We start from the raw sequence: 26,936 nt of genomic DNA, 5'->3' as shown, positions 1-26,936 counted from the left end.
AATGATTTTACTTCCACATTTGCTGATGAGATTTTTCCATCAGTTAAAAAAAAAAAAATAGTATGACAAAAGTAAGAAAAGTGCACATTTAGGAGACTTAAATAAAGCATGAATCATGCCAACGATATTCCAGTATGTAGCAGTGCCACATACCATACTGGTATCCCACCATGGGTATGCAGGTGATACTCGCAGTGTGCTAGCCCAATATCAGTCCAGGGAAAAATAAAGGGAAAACTGAGAAGAGATTCAATTAATAAATTATTAAATGACAGGAATATAATTAATGCTAGTCAACATAGCTCTGTGGAAAATAAGCCTTGTCAAACAAATCCTCTTCTGTTCTTTGATGAGATTTCAAGTTAGGTTGCCAAAGGTAATGATGTAGGTACACTTCAATTTTTGTGTGTCTTTTGACGTAGTATCATTCAATATTCTAATTAAAAATATAGCACTACACAATATCAACAAAGTGTATTTTAACTGGATTAAGAGTTGGCTAACGAATATGCATAATAAAGCAATCAGCAAATGACTGGCATCAGAAAAAGGGATCTCTTCACAGTATTCAACATTTCTGTCAGTATTTCTACAGCTACTGACCTGCTTGAAACAAAATGTGTTCCAAGTCAGTAAAATATGCATATTCTGAAAATATATATATATATGTAAATATATGTATAGGATGCAACACTGGAAAAAACTGAATGGAAAATTGAAAGCAACAAATCTGGGTAGCAACAAACCAGCAGCTCAGCAGGAGTGCCCAGATGATGTTAAAGCAGGATGGAGAATTTGATGTAAACGAAGTAGTGAATAGGAGCCTGACTGTACTCTGCTTTTATTTACTGCTCAGAATTAATCAGGTATGGAACCTCCAAATACGCCTATTCTAATAATGTTTAAAACATAGTTGAAAATCTGAAAGGATACAGAATGGAGCTACAGAAGCATTTGAAGAGTAAGAAAAGTGTCTCAACGAATCCTTAAAGAAAAACCACTACTTTCTTGCTGTCAAACTAAAATTTGTGAAATGAGTGTGGGATGCTGAATCTGAGAGGGGTTTTAAGCTTACTCACAAAGTGTGGAAAAAGCCACTGGCCACAGGCTGATGTTAAGCAAGGTCACACTGGAAATTAAGTGAATAGACAGTGAAATATTCAAAAGGAAATACTCTAAATTTTGTTTTCTTCAAACTAAGTCTCAGTGACTTTGTGGAAGAGATGCGTTATCCAAATCCAATATATACTTTTGTCAAAAATATTATTGGACTCAAATTTGAGTACTAGGTTAATAACTGAATGGAGCACAATAGCCTATGATTTTCTAGGAATTAAAATGAGCGGTCTAATAGCTCTCTGTTTGTTTAAATTTTATAGAACTTTGGATTTGAGAACTGGTTATTACAATATCAACTTAATGAAAATTCACTCTGAATTTAATAAATGTTTAAATGTCTGTTAGAAAAAATATGTTTAAATAAAGTCAAAATATGCTGGACAGAACAGTAGACTTCATTTATGCTGGATGTTAATTTGTTCCAGTGTTTTTAACTGCTCTTGAAGTAAAATTTCTCACACTGATCATATCATTTATCATGTCCTGAACACAATATCTCTCTGAAATTGTTTGAGTTATGGCACTTCATGTTCTTTTCAGTCACTGTACCAGAACATAAGCATCTAATTATGAACTCTTTAATTATTAAAATGCTCCGCAAGTACCCAAAAAGTCTAATTCCATTTTAAGATAAGAAAAACAGCCATAATACAGACATTTCTGACAACTTTCAACTGGATTTTTAGTTAGAAAAAATTCTGCAATTTTCATGATGAAATAATCCTTTATCCTTTTTAACTTCTGTTACAAACGAACGTCAACTGTTTGTTTGTCCTGCTTTCTCTATTAGACTTTTTAGAAAAGCATGTTTGTGAAATTATTTCATAACAAAATGAAATTTCAACTTAGCAATTATACGCTTCTGTTCAATCTTGAAAACTATCACCAAATAATGTAGCTGTTCACTTTAATGTTTCGTATATAAAAGCATGTGTGATTATGTCAATTAATTACTTAAGCTAAACACTGTAATTAATTTTTTAATGTGAATATTTTTCTTATTGGAACTTTGATCTGACTAGAGGAGACCTCCATTAATATGCATGAAGAGAGAATACAAAGCAAAAGACATCCAGTCTGGCAATTCAGAGCTGTGTGTTTAGTTGATGCCTTACAGTAGCTTTCAAGTTTAAAAAAAAAGATCTCATGTGACTCTAATGCACTATTTTTCATCTTGTTTAACCTTTGACATCATATTCATCAGGAACTTATGAATGTTCTTTCAAGGGTGAAGAGACTGAAGAGGAAACATTTAAAAGTTCTTTGACAAAGGCCTTGTCTTCAACAATGACTACTGTTTTCTGTGCTTTAGCGTATCAATGTCCAAAACTAGCAGATAATTATAAACATAGGGTAGCATGGGAGTATTATCTTTCTCATTGCCAATCATTATGAAAACCAAGATATTTTCTGTTGTATCTATATTAAAAAATGCCAAAACATATTAATTTCACAGTTCCATTCTTAGACAGCTGCATATATGTACATTTTCAGTTATTACAATACTACAGAAAAAATACTATAAATATATATATTTTTAATTTAAAAGTGGCTATCTCTGTCACATGCACTTCAGGTGAAAGGAATCATTGGCACAAAACATGGTACAACAGTAGAGTATCCAGTTGTAAGACATGAGCATAAGAAAGAGTCCTTGTAATTTGAAGGTAAATTTAGGAAAACAATTAATTGTGTGGTTAACTCTTCTTTAAATCACAGTAAATTGTGTAATGTGTAATGTGTACTGTAAAAAAACTAAGCCTAGCATTTCCCTGAACAAGATCAGAGATACGTACACAGTAAAGTATATGTATTAAAGACTTGAATTTCATGTTCCAGCTCAAATGGATCTAATAGTTATTTGCATTTTGCACCAGTCCTCTTCCTTTTGGAATTGGTCTTTTCTGAAATCAGAAAATGAAGGAAGCCCTTTAAATAAGGTATAATCAGAAAACACTAATTCCAAACGCAATTCTAATAAAAAATGGGGCGAGATTCTCTGTTTTGTAAAAGTTACTGCAACAAACTTGTCTTCTTACATAATGTTAAAGTCCATTGTTTAACTACAGTTCGAAAAACAGAAGCAGGGATGGGGGAATAATACTTAAACTACACAATGCATTTGCACCAGGAGAGAAAAAAAACAGAATGTCATTTCTGCAACATGCTGTGTGATTGACCTATCATTTCAAGCACAGGTTTTAGAAAGTTTTATGAAACAGGTTTCCACAGGGCTCTGCTGACATCAAGCATCTTGCAACATCAGAAGCTGAAAATAGGATGTGTTCTTAACAAAGTGTTTACAGTGGAAATACTAACTTTGAAGATGAGAAGTGCGTGAGTAGATCCAAAGGCAAGCAACAAAAATGATCAGTGATTGAAAGGAGGGGGAGTATTTACTTTTAGAAGAGAAGGCTGTGAGGGAACTTAATAAGAGTCCTCCTGTCTTCAAAAGACAGTGGCCAGGCAACAAATTTCTATAAGAAGCGAATAGGCCAAACGGTAATATGGCATTAAATGTCAATAAAAGTGAGTCTGACTAGATACCAAGAACAGAGTTCTCAGAGTAAGAACAGTGAAACACTGGCAGAAGAAGGGAGATGAGAGAGTTCAAAAATCAAAAGCCTTTAAATTCAGACAAGCATACTAGGAATTATAGGAGTGTGCAAAAGTGGTGAACCTTCCTGAATGCACTTCAGCCTTACATTTTCAACCAAACCCACCCTGCCACCAGAGCAAATACAGTGAGACTTGGCCAAACATGCACCAAAAAAAAGTTGTGTGGTTCAGCAAATTTATTTCAGTAAGAAATAAACAAAAGTAATGTGGCAAAAGAGCTGTGAAAATGACTTTGGAGAAACCAGAGTTGGCTGAGAAAACTCTCTGAACAGTATAGGCACTAGAAGAGAACGTCTGTCATGGAGGGAGGCAGCAGAGCTCTCACGGTTATAGCTGTTGGAGACTAGATCATATAGCTACCCATTTCCTGACAAATCCCTTTGCAGATGCAATGATTTTGATGGCATTTCCCCATTGTGGTATTCTCTAGCACTCACAGAGCATTGATGGAGCTTAGTCCTTTCAGATCCGTTCTGTGCTAACCTCCTTGTGCAATCAGAAATGAGTTGGGGGAAGCCAACTACCTGCACTGAGCATCTACAGAGACACTATCAAAGCAGGCACTTCCATTTGCGCTGGTATACCTGAGACACTCTTGGCTTCTTAATTGAACTCCTGCAGTTAAGATACACATACCTCTCATGGCTCCTTATCCATCACCAGCTTGACTTCTGAAGAAAGGATCCCTAAGGTCTTAAGGCCAGCTTGTCATGTTTTAAAATAACAATGAACCTCAATGACTTTGTGGTCTTCACTGGCAGAAAAGACTCAAGATTTTAACACTGTGGTATAAAAACAGCCTATAAAGTTAAGAAAAGCAAACTACAGGAAGTATTTTTACAAAACTATCCCTTTGATTTAGTTAGAATTTAAGCTGGAAATCTAAACTGTGAATAAAACCAAGCACTGCAGTTAATAGGCCACACAAGAATAACAATGGATCACAATCAAATTATGAAACTCTGGCTAATATCCTTACTTTGACTCTGCAGTGACCCTGTCCATGTTCTCATTGATTCATGACATCTGTGAATATAATAAATCTTTACTGTTCCAGTTCCTCTTTATTGTTGATTTTATTAAAGAACAGTGAATGTGACTCTTGCTCTTCAAGGATGGCAAGAAACTTTTTGCACAACTATCTGTGTTTAAAGAGCTGGTTCCTGATGCCCTTACTTAACTACGTGCCTCTGTTTCCAGAAGTCATTCTAATTAGGTCAGCCAATAAGATGCTATTAAATGAAAAAGAGGCTGTTAGACTGGTATTCTAGGAAATCAGTTTTGAATATGAAAAGGATAATCTGTTTTTTAGTTCATCTCTGCTAATGAATACAGTTTGTTTGGCCCTTCCAAATAAACAAAGCAGAAACATTAGAAATTCTTCAGTATATGTCAACTGCAACAACTACTACAGATCGATAGAAATTACAGTCCTTGAAGTATGGCAAATGCATAACTAAAACGATGCATCTAATTCAAAGGTTCAATATTTTCTGACAAATACCATGTCAAAACCGAATCTACTCCAAAAAGTAGGATTAATATAACACTGAATGATACAGGAATTGGGAATAATGCTTGCAATCATAACAGTTTATATTTTTACATCAGCATTTTTAATTGGAGATAAAAGCATTCAGAAAAGTCAAAAAAAGTCTAAATTGTTAATATATATGTTTATTGTGCTTTAATATCCAAGGCTGAGGTATAGAAAATAGGTTTAACATGACAGAGAACCAACACATATGTATACTACATTTATCAGTAGGTAAGAAAGTCAGGTGCCAGAAATTTGAATAGGATGAAGCAAAAGAGAAAGAAAGAAAGAAAGAAAGAAAGAAAGAAAGAAAGAAAGAAAGAAAGAAAGAAAGAAAGAAAGAAAGAAAGAAAGAAAGAAAGAAAGAAAGAAAGAAAGAAAGAAAGAAAGAAAGAAAGAAGGAAAGAGAGAAGGAAAGAGAGAAGGAAAGAGAGAAAGAAAGAAGGAAAGAAAGAAGGAAAGAAAGAAGGAAAGAAGGAAAGAAGGAAAGAAGGAAAGAAAGAAAGAAAGAAAGAAAGAAAGAAAGAAAGAAAGAAAGAAAGAAAGAAAGAAAGCAAGAAAGAAAGAAAGAAAGACGATTGGTGTGACAGCTAATTTAGTCAATTTTTGATTAGTTTTAAAAGACAATGGCTCTTTCTTAGATTTCTAATTGTTTTCATGTGACCACAGCCATCCCCTTCTTATTTGTATCTCACTTAGAAGGCTAGGAGAACTCAGAGGTAAGTCAGCCTGGAGAAGTAGGAAGAAGGATCATGGAGTATTAGATTACTCAATGTTTGTTGCACTTTTTTCTGAGTCCACAGGGGAGCAGATATTGTAACATTTGAGATGAAGTGATAGCAGTAATATCTCTCCAGATACAGAGATGGCAAAACAGTTCCAGAAGCTAGACCTGAAAACTGTATGTTTCTGGCATGTAAAGATAAGGACATCAATTATGAGAAAAGGTGTTGATGTGAAAAAAAAAGAGAGGAAAATAGTATTTTGGTATTTGAATATACGTATATTTCTGAGGAAGGAATATGGTTTTTGTCCTTACTTCTTAATTTCCTTTGATAAGGCAGATTTGTACACAGACAGTGTTTGTAATGCTCTTTCAAAGAAGTTTTTCATTATTTGGAAGCACAAGCTAAAGAAGAAAATAACAAACTGAAAACGCTGTCTAATTCTGGCCAGTTGTTCTTCAAAACTGAAGTTCAAAATGCAGTCATTTTGGGTAAAAACTTCAGTTTTGCCTGTTTCTAATTTGAATGATTCATGCTAAGGGGACTACATATATTTCTCCCCCAGAAGTGAAACCCATAGGTTGAAAAGTGCATTCACTTTGTTAAATAATGGGTGATAATTTCACCACCAGATGATAGAACTGCTTATTACTAACTCCATTTTTTTGTTTCAGTCCTACCTCATTGCAAAAAGAAATTGTTCTAAGGTACGTATCCCCCAACTCATACATTGCAAGAATGGTGCAGAAAGGAGAAACCAAAGTTGGTGGCATAAGACAGTTTGGTAAGGTAGATTCAGAAAATCACAGAATCATTTAGGTTGGAAAAGATCTTCAAGATCATCAAGTCACATCATGGAGGACAATCTATTGGTTGAGATTTTTTTGAATGCAACATTTAAGTCCGTGAAGCATTTCAGTTTCAATAAAGACACAAACAAAATCATCCTCAGCCTAAGAAATCTGGTGTCTAGTACTTTTCTCTGTCTCTGAATGATAAAGAGCAACCTTTTGAATCTTAGGATCAGCTTCACAATGTGGTGTTTTATTGCTGTCATTTTGTGTATGTGTGGGTGTGTGTGTGTGTGTGCGTGTGGGTGGGTGTGTGAAATCAGAGCAGAACATAATTTTGAGCCAGCCTAGAATCTGAGCGCAAAGTTTGTTGTCACAGTGGAGGAGTAGATTAGGGTAGTTGGCAGTAGTAGGTGACATTTCCATGAAGACAAGAACAGGATATCAAGGACAGCCATACAAGTGGTAAAAATAAAAACAAATATTTCATATATATTGTTAAGTGTTTCTTTTAAACCCACCTGCTCCATTTTGTGTTAAAATATGCTCTATGACTGCAAGTGGCAATGTGTCTGACCATGCTCATGCTTCAGCATGCTGTTGCATATCATTCATGGGAATAGCACACATTGCTGTCAACACTTGAATACTAACTAAAAATCATTATATTCTTTCGGCAATGCATTTCCACTTAGAGTAGTAACAGTGGATTTACAGTACAGTAATTATGTTGCCTTGAAATTTTATAATCATTTCACAAGATTTATATTTGTCATTTAAAAAAAAAAAAAAAAAAAAAAAGGCAGAGAGAGAATTATATAAAGATCCTAGAAATTAGTGGGAAAAGAACCCTAGTGTGACCAGGAGTTATAATTAATATAATTTGACTTTTTAAAAATGTATAATTCATTAGGGGAAGTCTTTTCTGAATTAGAGTTTTTTATTTTGAAACTGAAAGCAGGCTTTTCAGCCTGACACTGATGAATATCTAAGAGGATGCCAAAAGTTCATTCAGAGAACATTTAGAGAATGCAAAGCCCCCAAATACTTTTTTATTTTTTATTTTTTGCTGTACTCCACAGTTAGCTGGAAATCTCACAAAAATAGCATAATTGGTGCTTGCAGTACTTAACTGAGCAAGCGGTGTTGCCTTTTGACATACATTTTACTTAATCTTAGTTAACCATGTTGCATTCAGCAGTATCTCAAATAGTTAAAAAAGAAAAAAGAAGATATTATACTTTCTCTAATGTACAGCAGACCAAAATTTAGTTCCTTTTCCAATTACTTGAACTCTGAAATCAATATTTAAAAATCCTTAGGATTAAAACTGTTTTTAAAATGTCATAAATAGAATCAGGAGATAGCCCAGCAGAACCAAGCACCCATCTGTCAGTGTTACAGATGGCATCTCCATTTCAATTCAGGTACAACAAACACTTAGTAGACACTACAGAGTAGGAGACAGAATAGTGCTATTAGAGTAAGCTCAAACTAGTCAACAAATTCCAGCCAATATCCACTAAATTAAAGTATGCTATATAACAGAAACTAATTGATTTTAGTAAGATTAATGAAAAGAAACTCCCAGTTTAGTTAGTTTAAAAGAGAGCTCTGTGTAGAATGGACGATTATTACTGGGAAGTCATTATTGAGAGAATTAATTATAAGCAGTATTAATTATAAGCAGTACAGAACAAGAAAAATTAAGTCTTTCAAATGCAATAGTCCTAATGTGGAAAAGAATGTACGAGTTAATAATAAGTGAGGTTAGAACTGTCTAGAAAATCATTGTTGTAGTTATGTATCTGTATAAAATCTTTCTGCCACCAAAATTAATACTTTCCTGATTGAAAAGTAGGAATCCTTCTTTTTTCATGATGAAGAGAAACTGGTGAAAAGAATTATCATTAAAAAATATATATTGTTGAGTTAAACAAAGAAGCAATATAGAATATTAAATACATCTACATATGGTTTTGTCACTGGATTTTCTTACTTTCTTCTCATTTTAATAATGATAACAGTATTTTAGTCTTCTGCAGGTTGCCACAGAACTTTCAGCAGGAAAATATACCACATTATTTATACTCCAACAAAGTGATGTTCTATGAACGTTAAACAGTAAAATTTAGGAAGAGTTTATTAATACTAGCAAGTTTATTCAATTATCAAGTGCATTCACGCAGTTATCAGTATAATCAATAGGTCACATTAAAGAAAGAAGGCAATTTGCTTTAGGAAGATGACAGTTAAAACTATAATTCTAACATATATGCAAAATAAAATTGATTAGGTTGATTTTCATCACTCATTTTGAGTGCAGAAGCATTGGTGCACCAGTGTCTTTACCTACCGCCAGAGGCTGGATTTCTGTCAGCACTATCACCTCTACAAAACACTGTCGGCCTGGAGCCCAGGGACATGAACACAGCAGGGCAAACAAGAAAAGACCAGTACAAATCTGACCATGAATAATGTATGTCACTGCTTGTGTATACCCAGTTGGTTCAAGGGAGAGAAAGGAGAAGTGGCTCAGAAGGGTATTTCCTTTACTCTGTCTGGAATTTCAGTTAAGGAAGAAGAAATGATACAGCACTTTCAAGGAAAGTAACTTCCTATCTGCGTCTTAAATGCATTATTAACTGAAAAATAGATGCTGAAAGAAATCAATAGCATTGTAGTATGGCTGTGTTAGTAGTTTTCTTCAATCATTTTGTCATTCTGTCATCAATTCTTCCACTCAAAAGGCCACAAAATCTAAATACAGAGGAAGAACAATTCCTAACGCAATCTCTTACTATCATCTAGAATAAGCTAATTTTCTTTGCTTTAACTTCAGACCCCAGGATTATTCTGAACCTAGTTCATACTCTCAATATATCCTGCACAGTTTCAAAGTAGCTTAACAACATGATTTACTGAGATTTATCTGGGCTCACTATCTTTTCCATAGCTGGATGCAGAGTATATGTATGAGATTTGTATTTTGGTGAAACCATTATTTTTCTCAGTCAAGACCAGATTTTATCCTTACATTTTTGGTCCTCAGGAACATCCCACTGAATCAGATACATAAATCTTGTCAAAGTGAGGAAGACTTTCACATTGAACACTGATGGATTGAACATTGTACCAAAATTTGGCCTCTGATTTTAGTTGCACTGTTCTCTGAGCTGTTCATATACCTTATGTCTCCTTTGACTACAGCTGCTATGGTACATAGCTCACTGTCACAGTCAGGGTGGTCTCTATGATGGACAAGATTATCCTTCCCTAAAGACTATGAAATCCCACTATTTGGAGCGCAGATTTCTTGCTGCCATTCTCCAGGGCTGATCTCTATCAGAAGTAGTTAGGTTGTCACATTAATCTGTGCTTCACCAGCCCAGATAAATTTAACCCACATTTTTCAACTCCCAAAGAAAAACTTTCATGACAATAACTAATGTTTAACTTTCCCTTCTAAATGCATACTTTATTTTATATATTGTCTTTTCAAAAAATATTTGTAGTGCAATTGAGTAAAAATTTATATTTGACAAGGCAACTGAAAAGATCCTGTTGAACTATCTCCTTAACCCCCTTTTCTGTTGCATGAATGTCTCCATGAACCTTGAATGAGAAGAGCATATCTATATCAATGAAAAATACTCGTCACCTTAGATTTGCAGATGGCATTATCTTATTTTCTGGGAAGCTCTGAGGCAATGTTCAGAACTGAACAAGAGCAGAAAACATTGACCTTGGATGAATAGGTGCAGAAAAACAGTTTTAATACTCTTATGAAAGAAGAGTAAACTACAACTAAGAAAAATTAGAGAAGCTAGACCAGCTAGGTAGATTAGAGTGACAATGTAAGTAAAAAAAAATAGGGTTTAAGAAAGAGCAGTCAGGAGACTGAACAATAGAAGGAACATTAAGTTCAGTTTCTGCTTAGAAGATATTTTGAGTATCTCTGTATTCCTACCCAGAATTCTTGAAAAATAACAACCATCACCAAAAATATTGGAAGAAAAAAAGTAGCAAGGAAAAGAAAGATAAGTCTGCCATCATAATGAAAACCAAATAACCTTAAAAGAAGAAAAGGAAAATCAAGATGTGACAATTACATAATTGTCTAGGAAGTAGACATAACGATGAACAGACAGTGCTGGAATATATGCAGAAGTTTAAATCATATGCAAGCTTTCTAGTGGATAGCTTAGTTAGGTGCCAAGTCTAAAACTGGTCCTAGCAGTGAGAAGCATGCTCCCATAATAAATGTAAAACACTGTTGTCTCAGTTTGACTCACACACAAAGCCAAACATTCTGCATTTTGATGTATAAAAATGCTTAACTATCAAGCAAAACAAATAGAACATGTTCAACATAAAAACTCTTGGATTCAGAAAATCCTGGTTAGCTCACTGTATATTTGCACTGAACAAGGGGACCTGATGTCACACGTGAAGCTGAATGGGCCACAGGAATACATCATCCAGAAATTCCTTTGCCAGAATAGGCTGCAGATCACATGAAAGTTTGCCAGCAAAACAAGAAAATGCTCCTTGCAGAGCTTTTCAACCTCTTATGGATCAAAATTAAGCCTGGTTGGTTTGTTGATAGCATTTCTTCCAAAATGAAAAATTTTGGACCTGACAGTGAATAGGTTGGTAAATACTTTCAATCTCTAACTGCTTCATTAAAGCAAATTCCTGTATATACTTTTTCCACATGTAAGGCCATACTGGAACAAGAGTGTCATTGTTTAGAAGACATATACAGAGACTTACTTAATCTAAGTTCTATGTCAGTGTGCAAAAACTGCCATGGATTGGAGGAGAAAGGTATTTCATGAGAGCCCTGAGTGACACCTGATTTGGCTGTGCACTTTGTTTCAAATACAGCAAAGTGAGGGACCCCAGGAAAAGATAGGGTTCAGAATAATTCAATAAAACCCACATAAAACTCAGTATAAAACACTTTTCTCTCTCAGTCCCAGAATATAGATCTCAATTTCAGTGTCATGGGTACTCATTTATAGTAGGATGTAGGCTTCAATAATAATTTAATTTTATAAGATAGATGAACATAATTAATAGTTTTATATGTGTTCAAAGCTATGTCAGTTGGGGCTTTAGGTAACCTACCTAGTAGAAGATATCCCTGTCCATGGTAGAGAGATTGGTCCAGATGATCTTTAAAGGTTCCTTCCAACTCAAATCATTCTTTAATCCTATGATTACAGTAAGAAGTAGCCTGCTCGGCAACAGGAAATTTATATAGCTTACATATTACAATGTAAGTTTATATATTAGAATAAAGTTTTAGAGGATTGCAGGTTAGGCAAAGAAGTCACCTTCTGGAGTTATGACCTTCTCTATTTACAAGCAATGAAAGTTGAAGGCTATCTCTCCTTCCTCCTGAGTCTGAACTCAGTATCTTCAACAGTGCAGGCAAGATGGAAGGTAGGCACAAAAGTAGTAGTTGATAAGAGGTGATATGAAGAAATAAATGTGCTTAGCAGTTATTAATTCACAAGAATCACTTTTTTCCTTCCATTTTTCTGATCCTCTAGAACCCTTTGTCACTGTGTAGTTTTTGATTTCACAGTCAAGTAGTTACATTTAACCCTTATTTCCAGTTTCAAAATTTAACCCTAGTTAAAAGAGTTTTTTCTCTCTTTCATCTTAAATTGGAGGGGATTGTGGGGGAGAGAGGAAGGAGAGTGGAGTGACTGTTTTGGTCTAATCACTGCTACAAGAATGTTTTATCATTGCTAATACCTTCCTAGGCAATCATCCAGCAATTATTCCCATTTTTCCTATTTTATCCTACCAAGATATTTCACTGATTTTAGGGAAATATTCACATGAACAACTATCTGCTGGACTTAAGCTCTGAGTGGTAATTGTCAAGAGCATCCTGTATTAGTGAGTTGTGAAACAAATCTTTGAGACTTGTATCACTCTTTGGTTGTGAGACAAAGCAGCCATATTTTATGCCTTATGTAGGTTACTGAGAATTGATCATAAAAAGCTTTAATAAGATGTGTAATTTTGAGGTTATAACTGTAACCTGAAGATTTCTTCTTCTGCAGTAGAAAATGATAAAAATATTGGCTAGCCAAAGGACACGTATGTCTTGGAAGAAACAAGATTACAAGCTGGCATGTCTTGGCTTAAGTTAACATTCTTTAATCACCAGACCATGGTGTGGCTCCACTACACTGGGTTCTTCCTGAATGCAGAAAAACAATTCTGCCATTCATAAGAAAATCCCTCTTTCAACATTTGCCAGTAATTTAAATCACAGTGGACTGGCACTCAGGAGCTTTGTGTATTCAGTCCCTACACTTGGTATAGTTTCCCTACACAGCCTTGAGCAGGATGTTTAATCTTTGCCTTGATTTTCCTTGTTAAATATGAACAATAATATTTATTTTTCACAATTTGACTATTACTTCTTACTTTGGAAAATTTTGGGACAAATATCGTTTTAGTTCCATTGGGAAAATGGAACCTCCTCTTCACTGAAACATTCACTTGAAACATATGTAAAAAAACCCATAATAATTAAAAAAAAAAAAAATCCACCTTACAATGTTAATAATTCCTTAATTATCCACAATAAAAAAGAAAAACAAAGTATTTTTTCCTTCTAAGGAAGACATATGACTTTGAAAGTATATATAAAATGTCAGTCTTTTATGCAGAAATCAGTTAATCCCTGTTAGTAGCCTGATAGTTTATGGCCAAAACTAGATACACAAATATTTTCTGTAGCAGCCTATTAAGAAATAAATGGTAGCATCACAAGAAAAATCATTGCAGCCTCGTAGTTTTATTTAGAACTAGTGGAATATATTTGGTCTAAGTGTAATGTTACACTTAGACCTTTGCCAGGTATTTTTTAATCTATAAAGACTTGACTAAACTATACAAAAGTCTGGATTAATTTCTTTTTTTTTTTTTTCCTGTCCTTTTATTGATAGAACTTGATGTTTCTGTCCTTAACTAGAAATGTCTTGCCTGCTCATGTTTATTCAATACAGAATTTTTGGAAGAGAAGAAAAGAGGCACTGTAACATCAGAAGGAAACATCAAAGGACTAGTGGCAACATCTTAAGGCTTTTATCAAAGTAGTGAGGGAATGCATTAAAGCAACAATATATGTAGCTTACAAATGATAGGGCTATCAAACTCAACAGCATGTCTGATGAACATAGAGGACACAATTTACACACATTCTTTGTTTTAAAATAAAGATTCAAACAGTGATTTTGCTTTCAAAACTGTGAGTGAAACAACAAAAATTAGACAGGTCTTCAGGTTGTGTCAATCAATGCAGCTACAGTGGAGCTGAAGGCAGCCAAATCCATTTACACTGGATGACGTTAGAATTTTCTATATTTTAAAGTCATTGTCTTCAGTATAAATAAATATATCTAGGGCTTTCTATTCCTTTCTAGTTTTTATAACTGTATGATATTCAGGAAACTGAGTACCAGAATCTGGCCTTATAAAGTATAGACTGCTCTCACTGTTCAGAACAAGTCTGTTACGAAAAGGCGGAGTGTATCCACAAAGTATCCTTTTGCAAACCCTACTTCCCAAACGTATTTCAAGAGTCTCATTTGGCTTCACTTACTGAGAAAATATTTGTTGTTGTTTCCTATTTATCCCTAAATTTTGCATTTAAAAAAATTTATTTGTAGAAGTCACAGAACTAGGACCATGTGATAAACTTCAGAACTGAACGAATTATGCTAGTTTCACCTCAACCCCAGCCCCAACTCCTCTGTGGGCCACATCTGCCTGTTCTGTTTAAATGTATGTCTTTTACAGCCTGCCATAGGAAAGAACATGGATTACAAATCTACCCTCAGAAGACACACTTCCTCTCCCACACTGCTACGAGTTCCAAATAAATACAGTCATCACAACTTCTCATCACAGAAATGGCAGAATGTGTTCCTACCACCCTCTGTCATTAATATGCAAAAAAATTTCCATGCACTGGGGAATAATAACTATTCATTGGTGTTACAGCTAAAGTAACTGGGAGACATATAAAGCCAGTTCAGGCAGAGTTGAGATTAAAGCCCAGTTCTGTCACAGATATATATTTTAAAAGCCTAAGTCTAAGTTACATTGTCACATTGAGATTTAAAAGGCCACCAGTCTCTGTTAACAGCTAGACAACATATACAGACATGAAAACAATTAATTTCCATAATAAGATATCTGGCTATTTTGTTCATGAGAAGAGTACATATGCAAAATCTTCTCGGTCAAGTTCTTGTACATTATTCCTGCTGGATCATTATTACAGGAGTTACATTTTCTGGAGCTATTGAACTCCAGTCAAGCAGAACAAGGAGGGGAGAACTAGTGTTCAGAATCACTGTTCTCCTTCTGCAGGTCTGCTTCACTTGCAGTGATGTGTGACTCTGTGTAGGGTGATATAGGGATGCTAAGCAGCTGATTCCTTTTGATTTGCAGCTCTTACAACATGTTTTGTGGATCTACAGGCTGTAGGTTCACAGGCAGCTGCTAATCCATGTGGAGGTGAAAAGCAGTGGATAAAAATTAGCACAGGGACTTGGAGATAATGAATAGAATCACAAATCTCAGTTGCTGTTTTATTGCAAAGTGCTCAGTACAGAAGAAAAAAAATGATGCTTATTCTTTACTTTGTCATTTGTGCTTCTTTTTTAATATGGGCATTTTCCTTTTCAGGATGGGATGTGACAGAATTAGAGTGAGTCTGAGGCTGGAAGAGACTGGCACATGTGTCCAGAGAGCAGAAAAATGTCTTGGAGCAGGAGGCCAAAATTCACCAAGTAATTATTATTCTTGAAAGCAGAGCTCTGTAGCTCATGAGAAACCCAGGACATTTGTTTATATATGGATAAGGTCCCCAGACTGATTAACACTTCCTGCAGCAAGCAATAATGTCTTTCTTTCCAATATTTCTTTCCAATAGCTCTTCGGTGAGACCAACGTAGGATGAGTTTTGCCCATCTCTTGAAAATGAAAACTCTCATGAAAATCTCTTCAAGCTCTCCACCCATTTACACTACTTGTAAAAAAAAAGCTAGCAGACCAAAACTGTCCATTAACTTGATTATTATGTATTAACTGTATTATAGCAGCACAGAGAAGCAGTGTCAGAGTGTAAGCAAAGAACAAATTAAGGTTCCAGTCCATCAGTATCACTTTCTCTGCTATCCTGGCAACTCAGCACCTGCAACCCCCTTGACAAATGCAGCTGCACTGCACGTTCATTCAGTAGCCATGTTGCTCCTAGGATCTTGTATTAGAAATCCCTCATGCTATGTATTTTGAAAATTCAGAACAAAATTTCAGTCTCTGCCCCATGTCACTAGTTGCTCAGGAGGCACAGTCCCAATAGTTATAATTACCAGTTTCACCATGTGTCAGAATTCATGCTCTTTGAACATGACTGGAAATTTTTGAGCTCCTGGAGTGCAACTCTGATTTTGAATTAAACTTTGAAAGTCTTGTTTCTGCAGTACAGGTAAAAATCCAATATATAAAAACCCCTTTGTAAAAACTGAGGAGGTCAAAAGGGCTGAGAAATTTGACAAACACCCATTCTTGTCTATCTATTGGAGAGCTAGATTAGGATCTCACAGATTTATGAAAGAAGTAACAATAAATACAGCTCTGAACTGACAAGAAAGAGAGCAGGAATGAAAGGCTGGCAATCTACATTCAGTGCTGATTGATTGCCTCGCGGTACAGTCCTCTGTGCTTGTGGGACACCATGTTTTAGAAACCTTCATGCAGATACCCGGCAGAGAGCATGATACTCTTTTCAGTAGACTTACAGATACACTTGGCAAATGCTAATGAAATAATGTCAACTTTTTATGAATATTCAGAGTGCTTTTGTTAATGAAAAGAAAAAGGCATTAGAATAGCTAGCTATTATGTAGGCTGGTACCAGCTGTTCAATTTTTCTAACAAAAAAAACAATTGTGTGTGAATTGTACTACTCATGACAGTGAGACAGAGATAGGAAAGAGATAGGTAGACACTACAAACATTTGTATCCTGTCTCAAGCTCCACCTGGAGCACCACAGTTATTCAATTACTGGGGCCTACCTCTACAATCCACACCACATAATGCAGTATTTGCCTACTAGGAGTGAGAGCTTAAGAACGAGTTAATATACATAGACTTTTTTTTCCCAAATCATACTGGATTTGTATACCTGCATCATTCAGTATAGGAATCTGGAAAAAAGAAATAGAACTCAGATTCAGACAAACAAATATTGTTGTCCATTTATATGTTAGTTTTGATCGAAAATGTTTTGTGAAGCTTTATGTTACCCCAACAAATACATCAGTAGGGATGTGTTTTCTAAAAAGTATGGTAAACAAAAAGGAAAAGTGACTTGTACTTAAGTATGGATCCTATTCTCCTGAAGAAAGTATAGCAGGTGAGCTGTTGTCTGTGAAGATGGCTGTCTCTGACAAACTGAACTGCCCTGCAAATGGTGGCTTTCATTTTTAGTTGACAGAAGTCTGAATTCAGATCAATCCGTACAAATATACAAATGCATATCTAAATATTTGGCCCTCTTTCTCATATTTCTCCTCTATAGATGAGCAAATAGAGATAGAACTTTTAGAGTAGAAAAAAAGGCTCCGTGTACTTGAGTTTCTTGATTTTTTAGAATTAATCTTATTGGCTTTGACATGCATTTTTTATAACCACAAATGAAAAAGCAAGGTCTGCTATGATTACTGATATTTGTAAACTATCTTTCAGCTCAAGATGAGGGAAAACTCTGTTTTTCTGTGTGCTCTGAATTGCAAGATTAATTCCCTGCTTGATCTCAACACCTTTCCATTAGAAGGACTCTATAAACAAAAGCAGGACAGCCTTACTGATAAATCCATGAATACAACTAGGAGAATGGGCAAAAATAAAAAATTAAAAAAAGCTTAAGTGAGCATAAGACGTACCTAAATAAAACTCACCCAGATACCTGAAGTATGCAGAACCACATGCTGTCAACATTTTGGGGTGGGTCAGCCACCATGAAGGACATTATAAATTCATTGTTCTTACTCAGTGAAAACAAGATGGAAAATCTTCATGGGCTTTTTTTTTTACACCCCTAATGAACAGATTTAATGGATCATAATGGAAAGGGGATTTTATTTTCTATTGTGTAGCTTCAGAGGATGCAAGCATTCTGTTAGTTTCAGTTTTAGTTGTACATAGGGCAGGACACCAGCTGACAGATGGAAATAGCAATCCTGACCTTATTTTTGAAGTAGTGGATCAGTGCACTTCACACAGATGCAGTGGAACAAAATATTCAAACTCATGCCCATAAAGAGGTACATTTCACTTTTTTCTTTAGGACTTTCAGTGTAAATGAACTGATTCTTGTAAGTATGAAGAGTCAGCACCATGGAAAGGCATACAGGTTACCAAATACAATGGACAGTGGCTGCTGCCAGGAACTTCTGACTAGGTTTCTAAATATGAGTTTAGAGGGGGAAGCCTGGAAATAAAAAAAAAAATATCTCAGGCTTTAAAGCCTATGGCAAAGGAAGCCAGTATTAAATACACCCTTCTGCTGCCCTGGAAATATGCTCATGGAACTGAGGATTCTGTTCTTGGAATGTCTTGGTCAAGATTAAATTAATTAATATGCTAACTCATAGATTCAAGTGACGTGTAACATGAATTGTGTGGTAATATTCATCAGATATTGTTTTGGTATAATACTGTTAAATATGAACATCTGCACAGCTTTTAAAAAATATTCTACATTAACATTCAAATCATTAAAGGAAAACAGAGTTAAGATCACTCTCCTAATCTCTCGCGTCCTGACTGCTGATTGCAGTTTCGTGTTTTGTACAGATAAAAATAGTTTAAGAAAATATGAGAGTCAGAAGTAAAAGGAACCAGGTGATGATCTTTGCTACACAAAAACAGGTGTGATTGATGCAGATGGATTAGAGTTCCTTTGCAGAATACCCTACAATCATATATGAAACTGACAAAGGGTAATATTTCCAATCACACTGTTACTTTGTTTGAGGACTGCAATAGGTTGGCAGTTTGATAGTTCTTATTACAGTATGCTATCTTGGTGTTTGTAGGCATAGTTGAAGTATAACTTTCATCAATTGTAATGTTATTTTGTAAAGTCAATTGTGAATATGATGAGCAGCGTGTTCGTCATTTGCCATCATCAGAAAAAACAGAGAACTGTATTCCATGCGCAGGATGGACCACTTCCTTTTAGATACTCAAATTTTGTACAAGCCAATAAAAATAGATGCCTAAATAGACCCTAAGCATCTTTGTGGATCTGTCTTAATCCACTCTAATGAATTAAATACATACATCTCTAATCAGAGTTCGATTTGTTGAAATGACCTTAGGTTCCTTAAGAGCTGTTTTGTTTTGAGAAATATCACTAAATTTAGTCAACCTGGGCTAACATAGCAATGAGGAATGTATTCCAGTTTTTCTACTTGTTTCAAACAGTAACCATTCTGAGATATTCAGGAAAAGGAAGGAAAGTTGTATGATCACTTGAACAACTGTACTGATCCAAATAACAATAGGGATTGACTGAACTGAAAATGACTGGCAACTTCAAGCTGAATGTTGGTGACTATGAAACAGGAAGCTCTGAACAGAAGCTCTCTGAAAGTGTTTTACTTCAGTATTTCATAACATTCACTTATAAATATTCCTCTCTCATACAAAGTCTGCCCATCTGCAGTGATGAATTCCACAGATGTATAATGTTATGTTCAAATAAATTTATATTAAATAACAAAGTTTATATGATACTTTTAATTTCCTTGTAAGTTCTCCTTGAACCTGATTGATTAAAAGAAGCAAAAATAGCAGTGGTACTTCTACACTTCCAGTAGTTGCTGAATATGTATGTCTTTGATGCTACCTTATTTAATTTTATTTAATAAAGTTGTTGACATTTTCCAAAAATGAAACCACGATTCTCCTCATTGTCACACACTCTTGGTACTGCTTTCTAACATACAAGTTTAACAATTTCTGCTCAGTTAAACTTTAAAATAAAATTTAATTGAAACATTATGAATCCAGTAATACCAATGTGGAGAAAAAATGATGAAGCCAATAGAACTAATATTAAAGAAAATCATTAAAATTAAAGTCTTGAGAACAAAATAGAAAATGTGTGTGCGTAAAAATATTAAACAGTATTCGAATAAACAGAAAATGAATTATTTCAATTATTTTCTGTCATAAATAATTGTTATAATTCCCACGATTGAATTAATAATAATCAAGTTTTATCACTATGTATGAGGTTACATTATTAAATGTAGCAGTAGCTTCACAGTTGGTTCTAACCCTGTTGAAATGCTTTTTATCATTTAAATATGATTTGGTGGAGGCAGAGGCTCTCCTGCACACTACTACAGACTATTTGATCTTTAACTTAACCCTCTGAGCATTTTGCAGAGTGAATATTAGTTGTGTGCATCAAAGAAAAAGAGAATTTGATAAGTTCAGCTTGGTTAGAAAGTAGGAGTATGTCAAGTTGGTATCACATTAGTATACCACTTATAAACTAAAATTTCTGTTGGTGTCTATAACTGCTTAGACATATTTTTACAAGAACTTTTCTATGAAGCACAAGAAGGTTTACAGTAAACATCTAAAGGTACTGAAGTAACACAGAGAGCGTCTTTACCTCTGGGAGACGCAGGCACTGCTAGAATGACTTACTGTTCAGAGGAGACAACTAGTATTTATCTTCTAGCTTTTCTTAAAGATTCAATGAGAAAGAGCGACTTTAAACCTTAAGCCTTTTGAGATATCAAACAGCTCATTAGCGCACCTAGCAACTCCTACCTCCATTCAAACAGGTACCAGAAAACACTCCCACCTTATTTTGCCCACTTGTAGCAAAGTCATTCCCAGCTGACAGTGGTTTCACAGATAGACCAAAAAACAGCTAATCTTTATATGGTACCAGCGTCATGATTGCTCACTCCCACCCAAATACTACTGGTGGGGTAAGTACTTAGTTACTGGCAGTGGGGATTTTGTTCTCTCTTGAAGTTCTGTAACATTTACCAAAAGACAACTTGAAAATTTTATCTGCTGCAGTTGGAAGGCTTTGTTTCACCATCAATAAATATAGTACATCCAATGAGCTAAAGATGATAGCAATTATATGATTCTGGAGTTACTTTAAAGAGTTATAAAAGAGTAAGGTAAATGGCTATCCTTTTCTTTGTATGCTGATCCCATTGGCTGTGATTATGCCTTCATTAAATTCTGAGAAACTGTAACTGAGTATTTCTATCCCTTTAATTAAAGTTCATATGGTATCATAATATATACAACAAAAAATTCAGCTGTTTTTACTGAAGTACTGCAAAAAAAAAGAAAGTCTAACACTAGCTATTAAAACCAAATAAAAGCTGCTCTGAGTTTGAGTTGATGGTAGACTCAAAGGGAAAATAGACTGAGTCACATATAGATATATATATATATATTTAACAGATGTCAAGCCCAGATATTGAAGGATGGTAAAAGATAACACCAAAAAAAAAAAAAAAAAGCTCATTAAGAAACATATTTTAGAACAGTAAGACAAAATGTATCTCATGCACAGGTTAAATTTTAAGTGAGCATCTAGAATGCTGATGCTTGCTACATTTCATCAACATCTTTCATTTCATTCTGTGAATAGTTCCTAACTATCATTTTTAGAGCCTGCCATACCATTCATTTTTCTGTGGTCATTCAAGTTTGAAGACAGTCAATACAGATTGATAGAATCATCAGGCATCTTGTATTTACAAGGCTGAAAGTGGCTGCAAAACAGACAACTTTTTTGGAGTTTGATTACCTTGCAAAACTTTCAGCACTTCCCCTTTCGGATTACAGTGTGAAGTGTGAGACATCTCTTCCCTCCTTCTTTTTCCTCATCCCCACCCACAAGCTTTCAGCTATTGCTTAAAACTCTGGCTCAACCAGGAAGTTTGGAGGAGTATGCAAAAATAAATAATATTATATTGAAATGGATCTAACATATATGATGAAGAAATTTATCTAAGAACAATGAAGGTGTATCCCCATGCAGTGATTGAGGTGCTGAATCTGGGGCATCCTTCTGCAGCCCTTTTGCCTGAGGGTCCTGGAGAAATCACAGAATCTTCCAGGCAATGCAATGCTTACTTTTTGCCATGTGTTTGTACCTGATTGAATTCATCTTGTCAAAGCTAACACTTCTTAAGTTAGACACAGAATCATAGAATGGTTTGTGTTTGACCTTCAAGATCATCTAGTTCCAATCACCCTGCTATAGGCAGGGACACCTCCCAGTAGACCAGGTTCCTCAAGGCCCCATCCAGCTTGGCCTTGAAGGCTTCCAGTGTGGGATTATCCACAGCCTCTCTGGACAACCTGTTCTAATGTCTCACCACCCTCACAGTAAAGAATTTCTTCCTAATATCTTGTCTAAATCCACCCTCTTCCAGTTTAAAGCCATTTCCCTTCATTCTGTTACTACTTGCCCCTATAAAAAGTCCCTCTCCAGCTTTCCTGTAGGCCCCCTTCTGGAAGGCTGCTATAAGGTTCCCCTGGAGCTTTTTCTTCTCCAGGCTGAAGAGCCCCAACTCTCTCAGCCTGTCCCTGCAGGAGAGGTGCTCCAGCCCTCTCACCATCTCCACCTTAGGTCATCCTAATCTGCAGAAGCTGATTTGTTTGAACAGGTGTCTATCTATGGATGGCTCACAGGTCTCCTAAGTTCTCTCCTCTGCTCCATTTCTTATAAAAGAAACCTGAAATTAGATACACAGGCTGACATCTAGCATGGCCCCTCTAATATAGCCAGTTTGGCCATTTCAACAAGTAATAGCATGAAAAGTTTTGTTTGAATTTGCCTTAGTTAAGTGGATATACTCTTCAAGTTCAAAGTCACAATTCATTAAATACCCAAGAAGGGGGAAATGATTTTGTGCTGCAATATCTTGCTTCATTCCCTGCAGCCCTTGCAGCGCATCCAGCCATGCAGAAGGTGAAGAGGGAGATTCCAGCTGTGTGCAAGGGACAGCTGGATTGATCAGCCTCTGCAGAAGGCAGACTTCAAAACATCTTGTGAAAACAAGAGAAATGACAAGTATTTCCTACAGCACGTATAGCTTAAGCCTTGAGGGGTGGCTTCTCTTTGGCCTGAACCTGACTTGCTTCCTCAAGGAACATCAAACCAGCAGGTTTTGTACAGTCCTATGTAGTCTATGCCAAGATAAAACATTAATAGATCCCAGTGGATCAACAGGGCTGTTTTGTGCGTGGCTGTGCCTGATTTCACAAGTGCTCTTTTACTGAACCATGGTATAATTATTGCTTGCAAGACAGAATTTGTTTGGTTCCCAGCCTAGAACTGACAACTGCCTACAGCCATGTGCTGCTTCCCTACCTTCAAAACTCAGCAAAATCTGTCCCTTTGGAACAAGGCCAGCCACAGGCAGGTGTGACCATGGCATTGCCAAGCCCAGATTATTTACTATCCAGATAGGTAATATATTCATAAAGACCTAAGAAACTGCCAAAAGTAACAGAATGATCATGGAACATAAACCTGGACTTCTGTCTACATGCTGACCATTTCTTTATATTACTTCAAAGCAGCTCTGCTACAGATACACAACACTCTTATGCCTTTGTGCAAAAGGACCCTCCCAGAGGCATTCTCTTTCTCCTTCAGCTCAGGGATAACAGCTGCTAGGGAAAATTTAGTCTTGTGCCTTTTTTTTTTTTAATTTTCCTTGATTTAAAGTTGGACATCTAGATTAGCATTCAATCCTGCCAGTTGCCTCAGAAGTACCAGAATACCTCAGTGTATAGTTCCAAAAGAACAGATATTGACTTTGATGCCAAATTATGTGTTTGAGGTGTTCTTGTAAGAACCAGAAAAACAACTCAAGAATGCCCCATGGTCTTAAATCACTTCCAGGCTTTGAAAATACTTCTCTACCTTGGGCATCTGAATTTAAGGGATTTGTCCACGACCATGGAGGCAAAAAGAGTATGTAAGAGTAAGTATGGTTAAATTCTTCAGATACCAAGTGGTAATTATAGGTTTAGGGGAGGGGAAGGGGCGTTACTATTTTTTTTCTGTAGATCAGTGAGTTTTATATTCCTTTCCCTTAGGGAAAAATTGTCTATATTTAGCAGAGAGCCAAACTGAAAATGAATATAGCTGTCTGTACATCCATACACATGAACATAACATTTGTATACACACAAATGTTAAAGTCGCTATAGTTCTAGAATTATTTCATAATCTAACATACAAGAGATGCAGGGAATGGGTAGCAAACTCCCTAATGATAAACTGTGGTGTGCTGCGAGTTTCATTTGAATATGATCTCACTCCAAGTTTGTCAACAAAGCTTCTAATGAACTGAAGAGAAGCTTTGTATGAGGAAGCAGTAAAGACCATGTACTGTTTTATACACTACAACAAATTTAATTTTAGAAAGTGGGGAAATCTAATCTTCATGTCTCCTCAGAAAGCAGTATATTAAGTTAATGGTCTAATTTAAACCCAGTTAGCTATGGTGCAACGCTACTGCTACAGAGTACAATTGTTTAATTGTAATGTGGTCTAAATCCAAATAGCACCAAAAAATATCACATTAACCAACTAGTTCCTTAAAACAAACAAACAAAGAAAAAAAAACACTACAAGTTCAATAGCAGTTAAAAATTTTGCATCAGAATTGATTATTAATGACTGCACAGTTAAACCCTGCTTTGCTTTTGCTGCTCTCTGAGCCCAAATGTAGGGCTAGGCGCTCAGGATCTCTCCCCAAGCCTGCCACCACCTCTGCAGTGACACCACTTGCTCCTGTGGTTTCTGAGTGCAGCCTACATCCTGACAGTTAGTCCTTCCTTCTGAGAAGCAAAGTGTGAAAAGTAAAATGATCCCCAGAGCCCCTTACTCACCCCATCTCCTTACCCATACCATGGGTGATAGAGGTGGCTGGGCAGGAGAATGTCAGTGAGGCAGAGAGGAGAAGCTAGCCAGTGTTTTACAGATCCTGCTTTCCTCCATAAGAAGGGTGGGGACAAGGTTTGCTTCTTAAGGAACTACTACAAATTCAGTTCTATATTTGACTTTCTGTAACTGCTAAAGACAATTACAGAGAGCAATAGTTGTGTAACAGAAGCTTCATCTTACAAAGCGCTTAGTTTGGAAGCAAGCTGGAAATTTTAGTTATTGCTTTAACAGATTTAAAATTCTCAGAAATAGATTTGAAAAGCAGCCCCAAAAGCTATAGCATAATAATATTCCATGTACTGAGACAAAATTAATATGAGATGAGATGACTCTTTCATCACAGCAGGTAGGTTCAAGAAAAAATTCCTGAATATGGATCAAGGTTTTCGGTATTTAAAAAGGGCAACTCAGGTGTATGTGGTGTTGAAGACATGTTTATCTTGAATTGAGATTAAAAACTTGTGTAATCAGGGTAGGCTCTTTTAATGCAATGATTTCCTCCAAAGAATGAATATCCTGAAATCTTTTTCTTTTAAGTAGTGCCTATATGCTAAAGCCTTGAGGGAATCAATTTTCCCTCTTTTTAAACCTAGTTTTTTATGACTAATCTAACTGCTGTGGGAGCAAATGTAGCTTTACATCTGAGTCACATTTGGGAAGGATCCATTTTCTCTCACTGTGCATTATTCTCTGTGTAACATGAGTAAATGAATCAATTAAGCCTTTGTGAGAGATCGGATACACAAGGAACGATGCAGGAGCTACAACTAACACTATTTTCCTGCTTTATTTGGAAGATGATAAAATACTTCAAAAGGTATGACAAAATGCTTTGAATGTCAAGTTTATGGTGTATTGGACAACAACAAGAGAAAGGAGAATGAATTTCTAACAGCAGCTCTCAAATTTTAGTAATATTAATGAGAGAATTAATAGTGCATTTGAACTCATCAAGAAGGAGATCCAGCATTGCAAGAAGTTTTAGAGAGACAAAACATCAGAGTGAGATAAAACCGTTGGACAATGTCACATCAGACATTGAACCTGAGGTGTTTTCTATTAAAAAGTCATAGCTGCTGAAGATGCTGTTGCTATTCCCATAACCTTGCAAAACTGAACAAAAGTCACAGGGCTTCTACTCACTTCTCTTGAGTTCTGCTCTAATCTGGGACAGCCTAGATCCCCAGTGGACACTTGAAAAGATGAGATGAATTCCAAATTCTAAAAAATAGACAGCCTTCACCTATTTCTTTTTTTTCATAAGAATACATTTTTGGATCCCAAAAACATCATGGAGAGGATCATAGTGGCAAAGGGGACAGAGATGGAAGGCCTGGCCTTAAGGATAGTGAAGACAAATGAAGAAGTCTGTTCTTGGTTGACCAAAGAATCTTTGTTATCAGATATTATATCTGATACAGTCTATTCCTGTGTTGTTTTTTGTTTTCACATCACAGATTTCCATGATAAATGTCTTATCAGGACTCTAACATTTTTGTGCCAATCAGCACCCTGTCACCACCTTCCCTGAATTACAGAGCTAATTCCTTATTCTTTTGATTAAAGGATGCACTTTGTTGAAACGTAAAAACACTTGTGAAAAGAGGCCATCTCCTTCTCCTCCCTCAGCTATGAACATTTCCTTTCTTCACTCTTACAGTTAAATTAAAAATACATTATTGTGATATTTGTCTGCTACATAAACGTTTCATCTAAGATTCTCATGAGTCTTTGTCCTGGTAAATATTATCATCTCTGAGAGATTTGGAGGTATGTTAGTATATGACATCGTTGGGGAATAAAACCCAGAAACAGAGACAACACCTTCTGACTGTAATTACTGATAGTTTATGCCTTTTTATCCCTGATCCACTCCAGAACTTGTACCTTAGAATGTGATAAAGCTATGTTTTTTTCCCTCCTTCTTAGACCATGCTTTATTCATATTTCTGGTAAGACACTATGCAATGTATAATGAATTAAATGAAATCAAATCAATCAAAAATAATAAATTCACTTCCTAATAGAGTTTGGATTTTGCTAATTTTACACCTTCTGACATATTCAAGCACATAAGTACCAGCC

At 35.7% G+C, this 26,936-nt stretch overlaps 1 protein-coding gene across 1 annotated transcript in view; it reads right to left on the bottom strand.

The window, feature by feature from the left end:
- The window catches only part of TFEC (transcription factor EC), a 62,052-nt gene extending 37,172 nt beyond the window's left edge, over positions 1-24,880 (bottom strand). Inside the window, 1 exon segment of the mRNA NM_001006229.2 lies at positions 24,797-24,880. Coding sequence (NP_001006229.2) covers positions 24,797-24,818 — 22 coding nt within the window. The 5' untranslated portion in view covers positions 24,819-24,880.
- Between the last annotated feature and the right edge of the window lie 2,056 nt (positions 24,881-26,936).

This window comes from Gallus gallus, chromosome 1 (genome assembly GCF_016699485.2).
Source record: "Gallus gallus isolate bGalGal1 chromosome 1, bGalGal1.mat.broiler.GRCg7b, whole genome shotgun sequence".
NCBI classification, from domain to species: Eukaryota; Metazoa; Chordata; class Aves; order Galliformes; family Phasianidae; genus Gallus; species Gallus gallus.
This window is presented reverse-complemented; position numbering and strand designations above follow the sequence as displayed.